Here is a 17,128-nt window from a genome sequence, read left to right as displayed (position 1 = left end):
CCTGGGAAAGATGTTTTTTGTTGTGGTGGATGCATAGTCAAAGTGGATAGAGTGTATTATATGTCATCCAGTACATCTACAGCTACTATTGAGAGCTTTTGTTTGCTTCTCATGGTTTGCCTGACATTGTTGTGAGCGACAACGGATCTTTCTTCACAAGTCTGGAGTTTCAAGAGTTCATGAAACTCAATGGTATTAAACATGTGAGGTCAGCCCCATTCAAACCTGCTTCTAATGGTCAAGCAGAGCGTGCTGCTTAACTGATCAAGCAGAGTATGAAATGTGTACCTCAGGGTTCACTGCAGACTCGCTTGTCTTGTATACTGTTCAGTTACAGGACCAGACCTCATATGTCTCCCCAGCTAAACTACTGATGAAGAGAAAGCTCAAGACCAAGCTCTCCCTTGTTCATCCCAATTTAAATGATCGTGTTGAAAACAGACGTCATAGTCAGCCAAGGGTATCATGATCGCGCTGCTGTGTCACGTGACATCTCTGTCAACGATCTGGTTTATGTACTGAACTATGGTCAAGGTCCAAAGTGGATCGCCGGTACTGTTACAGCTAAGGAGGGTAACAGAGTGTTTATTGTTGTGCTCAAGAATGGGCAAACAGGAAACATGTTGATCAGATAAAACTGCGGCACACGGATCCGCTTGAGGAAGATACAGTCAGTGACCAACCAACCAATGACAGCAAATTCCTCATTCATCAGAGGAATTTGCTGTCATTATTAAAACTGGACCTCCAGTCCCTGATGTGGTCATTACCAGTCCCATCAGAGCAGTTACTCAGCCTTCAGTCACAACTGACTCAGAACGCTCGCCTAGAACTGAAATTGAACTGAGACGATCAACTCGTGAGCGGAAAGTTCCAGACCATCTTAATTTGTAAAAAGACTTATATTATGATCTTGAAAGGGGATGTTGTTATATAGTTATGCTTGGGGTCACGAGATACCAGGGAGCGTCACTGTCAGAGGTCATCGGGCTGTATGCGCGCGTGCGCAGTCACTGGTATATAAGTGCGGGTAACATGTCACACGGGTTACTTTGGGCGCGAATAAAGTTGGATCAGATTTACACCTGAGGCAGTTTACAGTAACCAGTCTTTTGAGTCATTACATTCATTACAGATCCCATTAAAGATTATGAGGTCAGGGGAAGGTCCTCTGATGTTTGTGCCTTTGACAGACTTGGGGTGCATCTCTGCTGCCCCATGCCCCACTAATGAGAGTGGTAGGTCGTCTGCCAGGTATCATTCCCGTCCCCGCTCCTCCTCAAACAAATATGTAGGTGATTCAGAGGCTTCCTGAGTAACAAACCTGATATAACTCACATTCAAAAAATGAGTCTATGAAGCCTTTAGGTAGCTGACATTTCCCAGAATTATAACTTATTAATATTATACTTGAATGCTCTGCAGCTCCTGACTGTATTGGAAATTTTATTTAATGCACTGTGGTGAAAAATCCAGTGATGGTAATGAATTAAGAGCAATGGAACTTCCAATATATTGGAGGTATTTTGGATAATAATCATGCTGTCTTTCTATAGAGTATTTATGAGCAAATCTCCACTGGAATTTCAAGTTTGTACATTATTATTTCCAGCAAAAATTACAGATTTTTTTTCTTCATAACAGTGGGTGTACTATATAATTAGCAAATTCCCAAAGAATTTTTATGCTGCTGCTTTATTTAGCGATAACGTTGTTAAAAAATTGTTAGGAAAAGGACAGTGCACACCTTACTCTTTTCTTGCTGAAGCTCGATTTGAATGTCAGTCAGTTTGGCCCTGAGCTCTTCATTGGCAGCTTGCAAAGCAGCTAAGGCATCAGGCTTGTCTCCCTTAGCTCGAGCGGCAGTACCCTTCTTTGACATTGTGTGCTGCTGTGTTCCAGAGGGTTAAAACCCAGACAGAGAACTCTCCGTTCCAAAGCTGGAGACTTCTCTTTTCCCTCTCTGTTCATCTACATTTTCATTTTCACCTTTAAAAGAAAAACAAAGCATGCAAGTTATTGTTTTCCCCCACACAATGGAGACTTCAGCTACAAAAGAGAATTTGGATGTATCAGCAGTTCTTTACTGGTAAATGTAAGCACAACATAATTATTCAAGACAGTCATGCTGAGGCATGATAAAATATGAGATCTTTCCTAATAATGAACATTTTCTGAATACCAGAAGTGAATGACTTCAAATTTACCACCTTTACCTTCCCAGCAGTTGCAAAGTAAAACTTCAAACTGCGCTGCTTGTAGCTTCAAATTATATATATATATTTAATTTGAAATTCAGTTGTAGCCTTCGTTTTGGTAACATTAAAACATGACAACACATTAAAAACTTTGTAAACTAGAAGTGATTAAAAACTCGTACTAAGTCCCGTTCACCCGTCATTCATTCATAGGCTTCAACAAGAGTTCACAGATGTTTCAATGAAGGACCTGATGTTCCAGTCCCGAACTCCAATTGAGGGGGTGGAAGATGCTTGTGCGTGGATTTTTTTAACATGTGGAGACCGTTGGTGACCGGTCTCAACAGCGCTAGGCCTTTATCCAGTGAAAAGGGTTAACCAGGACGACTGGAAACCTGCTCTGCTGCACGGAACAAGTGCGCACACATATCGCAGTGTGGGCAGGCCCGTGCTGCCCCTGGGCCCTCGCTTCTTCTGGGCCCCGTACCCTCATTCACCGCACCTTCGTCCACAATGTTCCAGGGCCCGGCACTCCAGCTCTATTTATAGCCCCGACCTGCGGTGATGTTCTCACACAGGTTGGCGCGGCCCACAATGTTCCACCGCAGATCGGGGCTATAAATAGAGCTGGAGCGTCGGGACCTGGAACATCGCTCACCCATCACCCCTGTGCTCGCTGACCTACATTGGCTCCCGGTGAAGCAATGCCTCGATTTCAAACTTCTCATTCTTGTTCTCCAATCCCTCCATGGCCTCGCCCCTCCCTGCCTCTGTAATCTCCTCCAGCCCCACAACCCCCCAAGATGTCTGCGCTACTCAAATTCTGCCCTCTTGAGCATCCCTTATTATAATCGTTCAACCATTGGTGGCCGTGGGACTAAATTTGCGGCCTCTACAAGGCACCGCAAGTTCCAGGTTTAGGCATGCACTGTACATGCACTGAAACTCTGAACTTGCATTCATACGAGTCTGTAGGAAAAGAGCATTAGCAGGCAGAGAGTTGGGATATTTGACCAATTTTGCCCAGCAAATGGCCTTGAAATTCTTACGCCTGGTAAACACAGGCATAAGGCCAGAGTAAGAGTTTTAAAAATTAGAAAAATAAAATGTTATCACGCATTTATACATTAAAAACCCTGTCCAATAAGGTAAGTTTATTCTTACATAAGAACATAAGAAATAGAAACAGGAGTAGGCCATACGGCTCCTCGAGCCTGCTCCGCCATTCAATAAGATAATGGCTGATCTGATCATGGACTCAGCTCCACTTCCCTGCCCGCTCCCCATAACCCCTTATCGTTTAAGAAACTGTCTATTTCTGTCTTAAATTTATTCAATGTCCCAGCTTCCACAGCTCTGTGAGGCAGCGAATTCCACAGATTTAAAACCCTCTGAGAGAAGAAATTTCTCCTCATCTCAGTTTGAAATGGGCGGCCCCTTACTCTAAGATCATGCTCTCTGGTTCTAGTCTCCCCTTTCAGTGGAAACAGCCGCTCTGCATCCACCTTGTCAAACCCCCTCATAATCTTCTACGTTTCGATAAGATTACCTCTCATTCTTTTGAATTCCAATGAGTAGAGGCCCAATCCACTCAACCTTTCCTCCTAAGTCAACCCCCTCATCTCTGGAATCAACCTTGTGAACCTTCTCTAAACTGCGACCAAAGCAAGTATATCCTTTCGTAAATATGGAAACCAAAACTGTCATGTATTCAACCAGCATTGTAACCCATGTATAATCCGACCTAAGTTGTACACTGTGAGAACAATGACCACTAGGTGGTGAACTTGCAGGAGACACTCCTAACTTGGACCTTCAGGTTTAAAAGGGGAAGCTCCACCCACTTCCATCACTTGAGTGCTATGGAATAAAGGACAGGTCACAGACTGATCTTCTCTCAAGCATGGGGCTTGTGTGCATTTATACTGTATAGTAAGGACGTATCAATGGCGACGAGAAACTGGGATTTAAACCACGCAAGCATGGCCACGAGCAGAACAGACGAGAGGTACTGTGTTAAGGAATGGTTGGGACAGAGATTCAACATTGTTAAAGCAGCACACAGTTCTCCAGGCAGACAAGGGCAATCGGGCATGCCCCAACATGTAGTCGAACCCAGAGGGGGAGTTCGACAGAGACAATGGCAAGCTGAACGGTGATTCACGCCATTGCAAGGGACAATGCGGCCAGTAATGGGGCCATCAACACCTGTTAATAGCGCACTCAAGGACAATAACAGGGGCAGTCAGGGACGATCGACTGGCAAGGGACCTTTTGTTTCAAACAACAGCTCATGTTGGAGGCATGGAGGCACACACTCAGCCGGAGTTTGCAGAGATGAGCAAAATACCTGCAGAAATTGCAGAAATGAACGCTGGGGGAAATCGCTGGAAGCTGAAGTTCAGCGAGTTCATGTGGAGCACGTATACAGTTCATACACCAGGATGCCACCGATAATGATGAAAGTGCTCCTCAATGGCATCCCAGTATCAATGGAGCTAGACACGGGGGCCAGCCAGTCGCTGATGGGTATCAAACAGTTCGAAAAGTTGTGGGCGTCCAAGGCCAGGAGGCCAAAATTATCGCCGATTGACGCACAGCTACAGACATACACAAAGGAGATCATTCCGGTGCTCGGCAGCGCCATGGTAGTCGTGACCCACAAAGATTCGGAGAACAGGTTGCCACTCTGGGTTGTCCCGGGGGACGGTCCCACATTACTGGGGAGGAGTTGGCTTGCTGTCATGAACTGGAAATGGGGCGATGTCAATGCAATTTCCTCTGTGGAGCGAGTATCATGCTCACAGATCCTGGACAAATTTGACTCATTATTTCAACCCGGCATTGGCACTTTCATGGGGGACAAGGTAGTGATTCACATAAACCCGGACGCCAGGCCAGTACACCACAAGGCCAGAGCAGTGCCGTACGTGATGCGGGAAAAGATAGAAGGCGAATTGGACCGCCTGCTGAGGGAAGGCATCATCTCGCCAGTCGAATTCAGTGACTGGGCGAGCCCGATTGTGCCGGTGCTCAAGGCGGATGGGTCGGTCAGGATATGTGGTGATTACAACGCCACCATCAATCGGGTGTCACTCCAAGACCAGTATCCGCTACCGAGAGTGGAGGACCTCTTTGCGACGCTATCCGGTGGCAAACTTTTTTCAAAATTGGACCTGACCTCAGCTTACATGACCCAGGAGCTGGCGAGTGAGTCAAAGAAGCTGACCACCATCACGACACACAAGGGGTTGTTTGAGTACAACAGATGTCCGTTTGGGATTCGCTCGGCCGCCGCAATCTTCCAACGAAATATGGAAAGCCTCCTCAAGTCGATTCTCGGGACGGTAGTTTTTCAGGACGACATCCTCATCACGGATTACGATACTGAAGAACACCTCCACAACCTGGAGGAGGTGCTACGCAGACTGGACCGGGTAGGGCTGCGACTGAAAAAGGTGAAGTGCGTCTTCCTAGCTCCAGAGGTAGAATTCCTGGGGATGAGGGTAGCAGCAGACGGGATCAGCCCTACTGCATCCAAGATGGATGCGATCCAGTGAGCATCCAGACCCCGTAACACGACGGAGCTGTGTTCATTCCTGGGGCTCCTGAACTATTTTGGTAACTTTCTTCCCAAATTGAGCATGCTGCTAGAGCCGCTACATGTGCTCCTACGCAAAGGTCATGAATGGGTCTGGGGGGACAGCCAGGAAAGGGCTTTTAATAGAGCACGCAATTTGTTATGTTCCAACAATCTGTATGACCCGTGTAAGTAACTTGTGTTCACATGCGATGCTTCATCCTATGGTGTCAGGTGTGTGTTGCAGCATGTCAATGCCAAGGGTCAGTTACAGCCGGTAGCTTATGTCATGTATTCAACCAGCATTGTAACCCATGTATAATCTGACCTAAGTTGTACACTGTGAGAACAATGATCACTAGGTGGGAGACACTCCTAACCTGGACCTTCAGGTATAAAAGGGGAAGCTCCACCCACCTTCCTCACTTGACAAACCAGCTTATCACGCCTCCTGTTGGCCTACAGATCCCGACCACACTCGCTCACAGGGGTTCCACCCGCAGAGCTGCTAATGAAAAGGACGCTCAAAACCCAGCTATCCCTTATACACCCCACCATGAAAGAAATTGTCGAGAGCAGGCGCCAGCCACATGACTACCATGACAGGACGCGATGTATTGATGTAAATTATCCTGTTTTTGTCCTCAACTACGCTGCAGGGCCCAAATGGCTCGCAGGCACTGTGATTGCCAAAGAGGGAAATAGGATTCTGGTAGTTAAACTTACCAATGGACAAATCTGCCGCAAACACCTGGATCAAACAAAAAGGAGGTTCAACAACCCCATAGAAGAAGCAGAGGAAGAACACGATGTAGAGTTCACTCCACCACAAGCGACCGAACACCGGAACTAAAGGGAGGAGAGCCCAATCACTGTGGGCAGTCTGGATAGGCCTGAGCCACCGCAAAGAGCAGACACTCAGGCCAGTGCCCAACAACCAGAGCCCCAACTCAGGCACTCTACAAGAGAGTGTAAACCACCAGAGAGACTCAACCTGTGATCCCAATAAGACTTTGGGGGGGGAGGTGATGTCATGTATTCAACCAGCATTGTAACCCATGTATAATCTGACCTAAGTTGTACACTGTGAGAACAATGATCACTAGGCGGGAGACACTCCTAACCTGGACCTTCAGGTATAAAATGGGAAGCTCCACCCACCTTCATCACTTGAATGCTAAGGAATAAAGGACAGGTCACAGACTGACCTTCTCTCAAGCATGGGCCTCGTGTGCATTTATACTGTATAGTAAGGACGTATCAGCTTATGCCTCCAGAAGTCTGTCCCAGGCAGAAAGGGGCAATGGGATGGTAGAAAAGGAGGCGCTCGCATGTGTATATGCGGTAAAGAAAATGCACCAGTACCAGTTTGGCAGGAACTTTGAGCTGGAGACAGATCACAAACCCCTAACATCCCTTTTGGATGACAACAAGGCCATAAATGCAAACGCATCGGCCCGCATACAGAGGTGGGCACTCACGTTACCCGCCTATGACTATACAATTCGGCACAGACCGGGCACCAATGCACTCAGCAGACTCCCACTAGCCACCACTGAGGGGGCTACCGAGCATGCTGCTGAGATGGTCATGGCTGTTGAAGCTTTCAGAAGCGAAGGCTCACCCGTGAAAGCCCGTCAGATTAAAGTCTGGACAAATAGAGACCCGCTATTGTCTCTAGTCAAGAAATGTGTCCTGAATGGGGACTGGGCAGCCACGTACAGGGCATGCCCTGAGGAATTTAAACCATTTCATCGGCGCAGGGATGAACTCTCGATTCAGGCCGATTGTCTACTGTGGGGAAACCGCGTAGTCATGCCCCAGATGGGCAGAGAGGTGTTCATCAGAGAACTCCACAATGAGCACCTGGGCATTGTCACGATGAAGGCAATTGCCAGGTCACACGTTTGGTGGCCAGGGATAGACGCAGATCTGGAACTTTGTGTTCGCAGGTGCAACACGTGTGCCAAGCTGGGCAATGCGCCCAGGGAAGCCCCCCTTATCCCCTGGCCATGGCCCGCCAAGCCTTGGTCACGCATCCATGTGGACTACACAGGTCCCTTCATGGAAAAAATGTTTTTGGTTGTAGTAGACGCCTACTCCAAATGGATCGAGTGTGACATTTTAAATTCAAGCACATCCTCTGCCACGGTAGAAAGTCTACGGGCAATGTTCGCCACCCACGGTCTACCAGAGATCTTGGTCAGCGACAATGGCCCGTGCTTCACAAGCACTGAATTCCAGGACTTCATGGCAGGCAATGGAATTAACCATGTTAGAACGGCACCGTTCAAGCTGGCCTCAAACGGCCAGGCAGAACGAGCAGTGCAGATAATCAAACAGGGGATGCTCAGAATCCAAGGGGGTTCCCTATAAAGTCGCTTATCACGCCTCCTGTTGGCCTATAGAACCCGACCACACTCGCTCACAGGGGTTCCACCCGCAGAGCTGCTAATGAAAAGGACGCTCAAAACCCAGTTATCCCTTATACACCCCACTATGAAAGAAATTGTCGAGAGCAGATGCCAGTCACAATATGACTACCATGACAGGAATGCGAGGGCGCGATGTATTGATGTAAATGACCCTGTTCTTGTCCTCAACTACACTGCAGGGCCCAAATGGCTCGCAGGCACTGTGGTTGCCAAAGAGGGAAATAGGATTCTGGTAGTTAAACTTACCAATGGACAAATCTGCCGCAAACATGTGGATCAAACAAAAAGGAGGTTCAGCAACCCCATAGAAGAAGCAGAGGAAGAACACGATAGAGTTCATTCCACCACAGGTGACCGAACACAGGAACCAAAGGGAGGAGAGCCCAGTCACTGTGGGCAGTCCGGACAGGCTTGAGGCATCGCAAACAGCAGACACTCAAGCCAGCGCCCAACCAACCGTAGCCCCAAATCAGGCGCTCTATACGAGAGCGTAAACCACCAGAGAGACTCAACCTGTGTTCCCATTAAGACTTTGGGGGGGGGAGGTGATGTCATGTATTCAACCAGCATTGTAACCCATGTATAATCTGACCTAAGTTGTACACTGTGAGAACAATGACCACTAGGTGGTGAACTTGTGGGAGACACTCTTAACCTGGATCTTTAGGTTTAAAAGGGGAAGCTCCACCCACTTCCATCACTTGAGTGCTATGGAATAAAGGACAGGTCACAGACTGACCTTCTCTCAAGCATGGGCCTCGTGTGCATTTATACTGTATAGTAAGGACGTTTCAAAAACTGCAGGCAGTATTCCAGGTGTGGCCTCACCAATACCCTGTATAACTGTAGCAAGACTTTCCTGCTTTTATACTCCATCCCCTTTGCAATAAAGCCAAAATTCCATTGCCCTTCCTGATCACTTGCTGTACCTGCATACTATCCTTTTGTGTTTCATGCACAAGTACCCCCAGGTCCCACTGTACTGCAGCACTTTGCAATCTTTCTCCATTTAAATAATAACTTGCTCTTTGATTTTTTTCAGCCAAAGTGCATGACCTCACACTTTCCAACATTATACTCCATCTGCCAAATTTTTGCCCACTATGTCCTTTTGCAGATTGTTTGTGTCCTCCTCACACATTGCTTTTCTTCCCATCTTTGTATCATCAGCAAACTTGGCTACGTTACACTCAGTCCCTTCTTCCAAGTTGTTAATATAGATTGTAAATAGTTGGGGTCCCAGCACTGATCCCTGCGACACCCCACTAATTACTGATGGCCAACCAGAGAATGAACCATTTATCCCGACTTTCTGTTTTTTGTTTAAAATATTTCATTAAATGGCATTTTAATTAATTTTAAATATGTAATGTCTTTTGATTTATTTCATGTGTTTCTGTATTTTTTTTTTAAGTCGGTACAAATGGAATCACCATAATTATGAATAGAGATCCTGCTTCTTTCATTGGTTGGGCCAGCCCACCTGATCCCAGGGGCGCTTGCGAACCGCATGCGCCCCTGGGATATGTGGGCCTCTGCCCACGCATATCCGGAGAGGCCCAGGCGAATATATGAAACCCCTGGATCACCAGGTAAATTCATAGATTTTTTGGTCAGATCAGAGGCATCCGCCGACAGATTTCTACCCCCATGTTTTAGGGCTTTTTTTGCAGCTCTTCCACCAGATGAGCAGGGGAATCCCCCGGGGCGAGAGTTATACTCCGTTTGAATCTGACATCATTACCAATTCAATCATGTAAAAATAATTTTAATGAAATAATGAAAGCAGAGATATGGGTTTATGACCTTAGGTCTGTTTATATTTCTTTTTTCTGAAACAAAATATGACAGGTTTTATATTGACTTTGGTACAACATTTCAAATGGGGAGTGTGAATAATATTAAAGTTCAAATTGAATTTGACTCCCTCATTGTTTCGGCCAATATCTGTTTTCCCAAAGTAGTGCATTCATTAGGTGGTATTATCTTCAAACCCAGTGGCATTCACTGTGTTGTAGGCACCAGTGGAAAATCAGGAGAACTTTGAATCAACCGACTCATCCCACCCCGATTTAAATTATTATCCCAGGAATTTCCTAGGAGCTGCTCCTGCGCCGCCGCCATAGTTCGACGGAGACCCCATTTATGTGTATAGACAGGGTTTGCACCAAACGTGCACCAAAGTTACGCCGCAGAGCAGGTGATGCCCTGAAGAAATCACCCCCATGGTAATGTATACTCAGCAGCAACACTGCACATTTACGCAACTCCTTAGCTGGAAATTTCCTCAGGGGTTAGCTCGATCGCCAGCCATAACTTTAGTTGATGATCAGTGGAAACCCTGTGTAGACGCGTAACTGAGTTTTGACGATCTCCGGCCGAAGTTATGGCGGCTGATCGGGAGAACCCCTGAGGAAATAACACCCCCCATTTAGTTTAGAGCAACTGCAAATTTTAGATACAACAACATTTTCAACTGCCATATAGATGATGTATTATAATGCAAAAAGCTTTCAAAACTACTATCAATCAAATCAAAATTGAATGATTCTGTGACAGTTTTTGACAACTTTATTTTCAAGCTTAATAAATTTTGCAGCTTGTTTTTATTAACACTGTCTTGACAACTGTGCTTTCCATGGACAAGGCCTCTAGTGCCTACAGATGTACACAAATGTTGACATGTTTTGTATTAACTCTGATACAACATATTAAAGTGGGGTGTGTAAATATTATTAAAGTCACACTTTTCTCTATTGATCCAAATTGAATTTGACTCCCTCAATGTTTAGGCGGTACCTGTTTTCCCAAAGCAGTGCATTCATTTGACGGTATCAAATACAAACCCACTGGCATTTACTGTGTTGTAGGCAGCAGAGAAAATCAGGTGGACTTGAACCAACTTATCTCACCCAATTTAAATTATTACTGGAATATTCAAGTATCATATTAACTGATTAAAATTAGACAACTGAATAAGTGATGCCATTGTTATGGAGAGGATAATATCAGAACCTGGTTGCTTGCATATCAGGATGACATTATTTATAAGTGACACAATGAGGCTAGCAACCTAAACAGATTGATGGACTGACATTGCATGCAAAAAATAATTTTATATAGAATTCTCAATAGATAATTGATATTAATATTTGAATTTGATAAGCTGAAGTGTTTTTTTTTATAACTTTTCATTGTTTATTTTGGCAGTTTATAGCATACATTGTACAGACATAATCCATAAGTCTGTAATAACATACATAAATATTATCCGCCATTAGATAAAGTGCTAGGCATTATTAAAGAAATCCATCTCAAAGGCCTAGAAAGAAGTGGGAAAACACGTTTCCTCTCTTTGCATCTCTCTCCCCTGCTCCACACAAATATACAATGCATATCTCTTGGTGTTTGGTCACAGTACTAGGTCACATGACTAGCCGAAGTCATCTTACTTTTTGCCTGGAGGAGGAGGCATTGCATGAGACAACTGTTGTCAGGGTAGTCACAAGGCCAGGAAGGTAAAAAAGAATGAAAAAGTATCAGTTTTCTTGATTTTGTTTCTACAGTAAATATACTTGGGTCCTGAAATTACACTGTGATACTGTACAACCATACACACACAATACCCTGAATTTGCGGTTGTAATTACTGTGTAAAACTGACACAGTCCTCTCATAAACAGTTAAACGCAGAAATCCGGAAGTTCCTGTCAGTGATTCCCTGCTCCTCCACAGGGTGCGCTTTTGCATCTTCACAGATGGATAGCAATTAGAAATCACTGATTTGACGTGAACTTCAAGTTGTTATGCACTATTCTCGCTCTAAAAACCAATGAAGTCTTGTTGAATGAGATGTAACTCAGTTTTTAATGGCGTACTAAGTCATAATTACTGCTGAACAACCTCTCTGGCACCGATATGGCAGGGGGATGGGAACCAATGCAGGGAGATAGAGGGAAACAAAAGGAGGCAAAAACAAAAGACAGAAAGGAGATGAGGAAAAGTGGAGGGCAGAGAAACCCAAGGCAAAGAACAAAAAGGGCCATTGTACAGCAAAATTCTAAAAGGACAGAGGGTGTTAAAAAAACAAGCCTAAAGGCTTTGTGTCTTAATGCAAGGAGTATCCGCAATAAGGTGGATGAATTAACTGTGCAAATAGATGTTAACAAATATGATGTGATTGGGATTACGGAGACGTGGCTCCAGGATGAGCAGGGCTGGGAACTCAACATCCAGGGGTATTCAACATTCAGGAAGGATAGAATAAAAGGAAAAGGAGGTGGAGTAGCATTGCTGGTTAAGGAGGAGATTAAGGCAATAGTTAGGAAGGACATTAGCTTGGATGATGTGGAATCTATATGGGTAGAGCTGCAGAACACCAAAGGGCAAAAAACGTTAGTGGGAGTTGTGTACAGACCTCCAAACAGTAGTAGTGATGTTGGGGAGGGCATCAAACAGGAAATTAGGGGTGCGTGCAATAAAGGTGCAGCAGTTATAATGGGTGACTTTAATATGCACATAGATTGGGCTAACCAAACTGGAAGCAATACGGTGGAGGAGGATTTTCTGGAGTGCATAAGGGATGGTTTTTTAGACCAATATGTCGAGGAACCAACTAGGGGGGAGGCCATCTTAGACTGGGTGTTATGTAATGAGAAAGGATTAATTAGCAATCTCGCTGTGCGAGGCCCCTTGGGGAAGAGTGACCATAATATGGTGGAATTCTGCATTAGGATGGAGAATGAAACAGTTAATTCAGAGACCATGGTCCAGAACTTAAAGAAGGCTAACTTTGAAGGTATGAGGCGTGAATTGGCTGAGATGGATTGGCGAATGATACTTAAGGGGTTGACTGTGGATGGGCAATGGCAGACATTTAGAGACCGCATGGATGAACTACAACAATTGTACATTCCTGTCTGGCATAGAAATAAAAAAGGGAAGGTGGCTCAACCGTGGCTATCAAAGGAAATCAGGGATAGTATTAAAGCCAAGGAAGTGGCATACAAATTGGCCAGAAATAGCAGCGAACCTGGGGACTGGGAGAAATTTAGAACTCAGCAGAGGAGGACAAAGGGTTTGATTAGGGCAGGGAAAATGGAGTATGAGAAGAAGCTTGCAGGGAACATTAAGACGGATTGCAAAAGTTTCTATAGATATGTAAAGAGAAAAAGGTTAGTAAAGACAAATGTAGGTCCCCTGCAGTCAGAATCAGGGGAAGTCATAACGGGGAACAAAGAAATGGCGGACCAATTGAACAAGTACTTTGGTTCGGTATTCACGAAGGAGGACACGAACAACCTTCCGGTTATAAAAGGGGTCGGGGGGTCTAGTAAGGAGGAGGAACTGAGGGAAATCCTTATTAGCCGGGAAATTGTGTTGGGGAAATTGATGGGATTGAAGGCCGATAAATCCCCAGGGCCTGATGGACTGCATCCCAGAGTACTTAAGGAGGTGGCCTTGGAAATAGTGGATGCGTTGACAGTCATTTTCCAACATTCCATTGACTCTGGATCAGTTCCTATGGAGTGGAGGGTAGCCAATGTAACCCCACTTTTTAAAAAAGGAGGGAGAGAGAAAACAGGGAATTATAGACCGGTCAGCCTGACATCGGTAGTGGGTAAAATGATGGAATCAATTATTAAGGATGTCATAGCAGTGCATTTGGAAAGAGGTGACATGATAGGTCCAAGTCAGCATGGATTTGTGAAAGGGAAATCATGCTTGACAAATCTTCTGGAATTTTTTGAGGATGTTTCCAGTAGAGTGGATAAGGGAGAACCAGTTGATGTGGTATATTTGGACTTTCAGAAGGCGTTCGACAAGGTTCCACACAAGAGATTGATGTGCAAAGTTAGAGCACATGGGATTGGGGGTAGTGTACTGACATGGATTGAGAACTGGTTGTCAGACAGGAAGCAAAGAGTAGGAGTAAATGGGTACTTTTCAGAATGGCAGGCAGTGACTAGTGGGGTACCGCAAGGTTCTGTGCTGGGGCCCCAGCTGTTTACACTGTACATTAATGATTTAGATGAGGGGATTAAATGTAGTATCTCCAAATTTGCGGATGACACTAAGTTGGGTGGCAGTGTGAGCTGCGAGGAGGATGCTGTGAGGCTGCAGAGCGACTTGGATAGGTTAGGTGAGTGGGCAAATGCATGGCAGATGAAGTATAATGTGGATAAATGTGAGGTTATCCACTTTGGTGGTAAAAACAGAGAGACAGACTATTATCTGAATGGTGACAGATTAGGAAAAGGGGAGGTGCAAAGAGACCTGGGTGTCATGGTACATCAGTCATTGAAGGTTGGCATGCAGGTGCAGCAGGCGGTTAAGAAAGCAAATGGCATGTTGGCCTTCATAGCAAGGGGATTTGAGTACAGGGGCAGGGAGGTGTTGCTACAGTTGTACAGGGCATTGGTGAGGCCACACCTGGAGTATTGTGTACAGTTTTGGTCTCCTCACCTGAGGAAGGACATTCTTGCTATTGAGGGAGTGCAGCGAAGGTTCACCAGACTGATTCCCGGGATGGCGGGACTGACCTATCAAGAAAGACTGGATCAACTGGGCTTGTATTCACTGGAGTTCAGAAGAATGAGAGGGGACCTCATAGAAACATATAAAATTCTGACAGGGTTAGACAGGTTAGATGCAGGAAGAATGTTCCCAATGTTGGGGAAGTCCAGAACCAGGGGTCACAGTCTAAGGATAAGGGGTAAGCCATTTAGGACCGAGATGCGGAGGAACTTCTTCACCCAGAGAGTGGTGAACCTGTGGAATTCTCTACCACAGAAAGTTGTTGAGGCCAATTCACTAAATATATTCAAAAAGGAGTTAGATGAGGTCCTTACTGCTAGGGGGATCAAGGGGTATGGCGAGAAAGCAGGAATGGGGTACTGAAGTTGAATGTTCAGCCATGAACTCATTGAATGGCGGTGCAGGCTAGAAGGGCCGAATGGCCTACTCCTGCACCTATTTTCTATGTTTCTATGTTTCTATGTTTCTATGAAAACCTAATTTTATATTGTGAAGTGTCATTATCTGCATTCCATGATAAAAAAATCCATACATTTTCCAACTAATAAAGATGAATTTTGATTTGATTTTAGTAAAGTTTGTTTATGATATTTCGGTATCTACCTTAATGATGTCCCAATCTTTATTTTGTTTTCTGTAAAATTATTTAAAAAATGAATGATGAAACCTGCTTTTTACTTCCTGGTTTGCTGTCTGTGAGAATTTTTCAATATCATTGGCTGATCAGCCTGCTAGGTGCTAGGTGTCACAGATCCCGTGTTGATGGTGCCAAATGAAAAATTACATAATAAAAGGGGAAATCGATGCTACAGAACTTGCTAAAACTTCATGGGCAGCTTTCTTGGAGGTCACCGGTTAACGGCGTCATTTTTCCACTGAGCGCAAAATCCAGGCCTTAGTGTAATTACAGGGCTTAGTCTCAACTTTAATGGCACTGAACAGACATTTAACAGAAAAAACAACTTGTTGCCACTGATCAAAAATAAATCCTTCTGCTGGTGTCCTTGTTACAATGATTTCAACTGTGATGCCTGTAACCTGTCATGGATAAGTTAGAAGCAATAGTTATTCATGGGATCAAGTGATAATTTATAGGTTCAACTGAAGTTCACACAGTGATGTCATATCCTATCCATGTGAGTTAGACTTTTTTTTCTGGAACGCGGCCACAGTACATTGTAACACGTTTTTGCCCTGTCCACAGGTTGTAACAAGATGTTTTAGGGCATGGGAAATTTTTGGATGTGTCTGTAGGGCACAAAGTGTACTGACTAGTAAAATCTTCAACCACTAAGAAAAACACTTGAGGGTAAATTTCAGGTTGCAGGGGCGTAGTGTGTACAATTTTCCAATCATCAGGAATATGGAATGAAAGAATTGTTACTAAACTGTGATAGAAACAAGGCAGCATCATGCCGTCAGAGGTAGTGCAAACTACTATTTTTGGTCTGTAATTGCACCTTCAACGTCAACATAAAGCCAAGTAGCTTGGCATTCAAGACAATAGCAGCTATATTCTTTTGTTGCGAGGTTGCTGAATGTTTGAGATGCTCATTCCATTCATGTGCTTACAGCAAAGTGCTTTTGATCCCACTGATTTGTACGAAAATTTCCTAGCCATTGCAAAAGGAAATAGTCGCTATTTGTGACTTCAAAACAACTGTGCATCTGCATTTTAATACAGATCTAATGTACAGAAGAAAATACTTCAGTAAGTTGTGCTGCATTATAAATATAGAAAGTATACTTGTCACATGATAAGAATTAGTTAATCCTTTGCTTTCATAACAGTCAAAAATAGGTTTCTTTGTAAAACAGAATGAAGCCTACATGGTGATGAAAGTGAATGTAAAGTAGCAACTGTAGCCTATGATTCTGTGATTTTAATGTGCAGGTTGAAGCTTAACTGACAAAGGTTCAACCAAACATATTGCTAACAAACAAAAGAGAGGCAATAAAGTATTGAGAGGTAATGGAAGGTTCAACATCGCAAGCTCATTCCAGTGCAAATATCATTTTATTAATAATGCACATATCAAGGGAACAGAACTTCCTCGAATCTGGTCTTCGTCTGTCATAATGGTCAGCTTTTCATTAAAAAAAACAAATATTTTCTTCAGTATTGAATTACATATATGAATAGTTTTTGCATCTTTTAGACTGAAAATAAAATGAACTAAAGCTTATGAAATGTAATTAATATTTTAAAACATAATTACCTTTTTGCTCAATGTACATATAGTTAACAAAAATAAATTTTGACTAAGTCAGATGGAATTAATTTAGGAAGAAATAGTAAGAATATATATAATAAAAAGACTGACATGTTGTTATGCAATTAAGATTAAGTATTCAATAGAAGAAGCCAGACAAGATAAT

At 44.1% G+C, this 17,128-nt stretch overlaps 1 protein-coding gene across 11 annotated transcripts in view; it reads right to left on the bottom strand.

Annotated features, from left to right (window-relative positions):
* jakmip3 (Janus kinase and microtubule interacting protein 3) overlaps positions 1 to 17,128 on the bottom strand; it is a 599,024-nt gene that overhangs the window by 459,520 nt on the left and 122,376 nt on the right. For all 11 annotated transcript variants that reach the window (XM_070876792.1, XM_070876782.1, XM_070876783.1 and 8 more), the window contains exon 2: positions 1,748 to 1,989. In XM_070876792.1, the coding sequence (XP_070732893.1) occupies positions 1,748 to 1,882 (135 nt within the window). In that variant the 5' untranslated portion in view covers positions 1,883 to 1,989. The remainder of the gene's footprint in view (positions 1 to 1,747; positions 1,990 to 17,128) is intronic.

Source organism: Pristiophorus japonicus, chromosome 3 (assembly GCF_044704955.1).
Source record: "Pristiophorus japonicus isolate sPriJap1 chromosome 3, sPriJap1.hap1, whole genome shotgun sequence".
Lineage (NCBI taxonomy): Eukaryota > Metazoa > Chordata > Chondrichthyes > Pristiophoridae > Pristiophorus > Pristiophorus japonicus.
The sequence above is the reverse complement of the archived record's forward strand: the minus strand, read 5'-3'. Positions and strand labels throughout refer to the sequence as shown.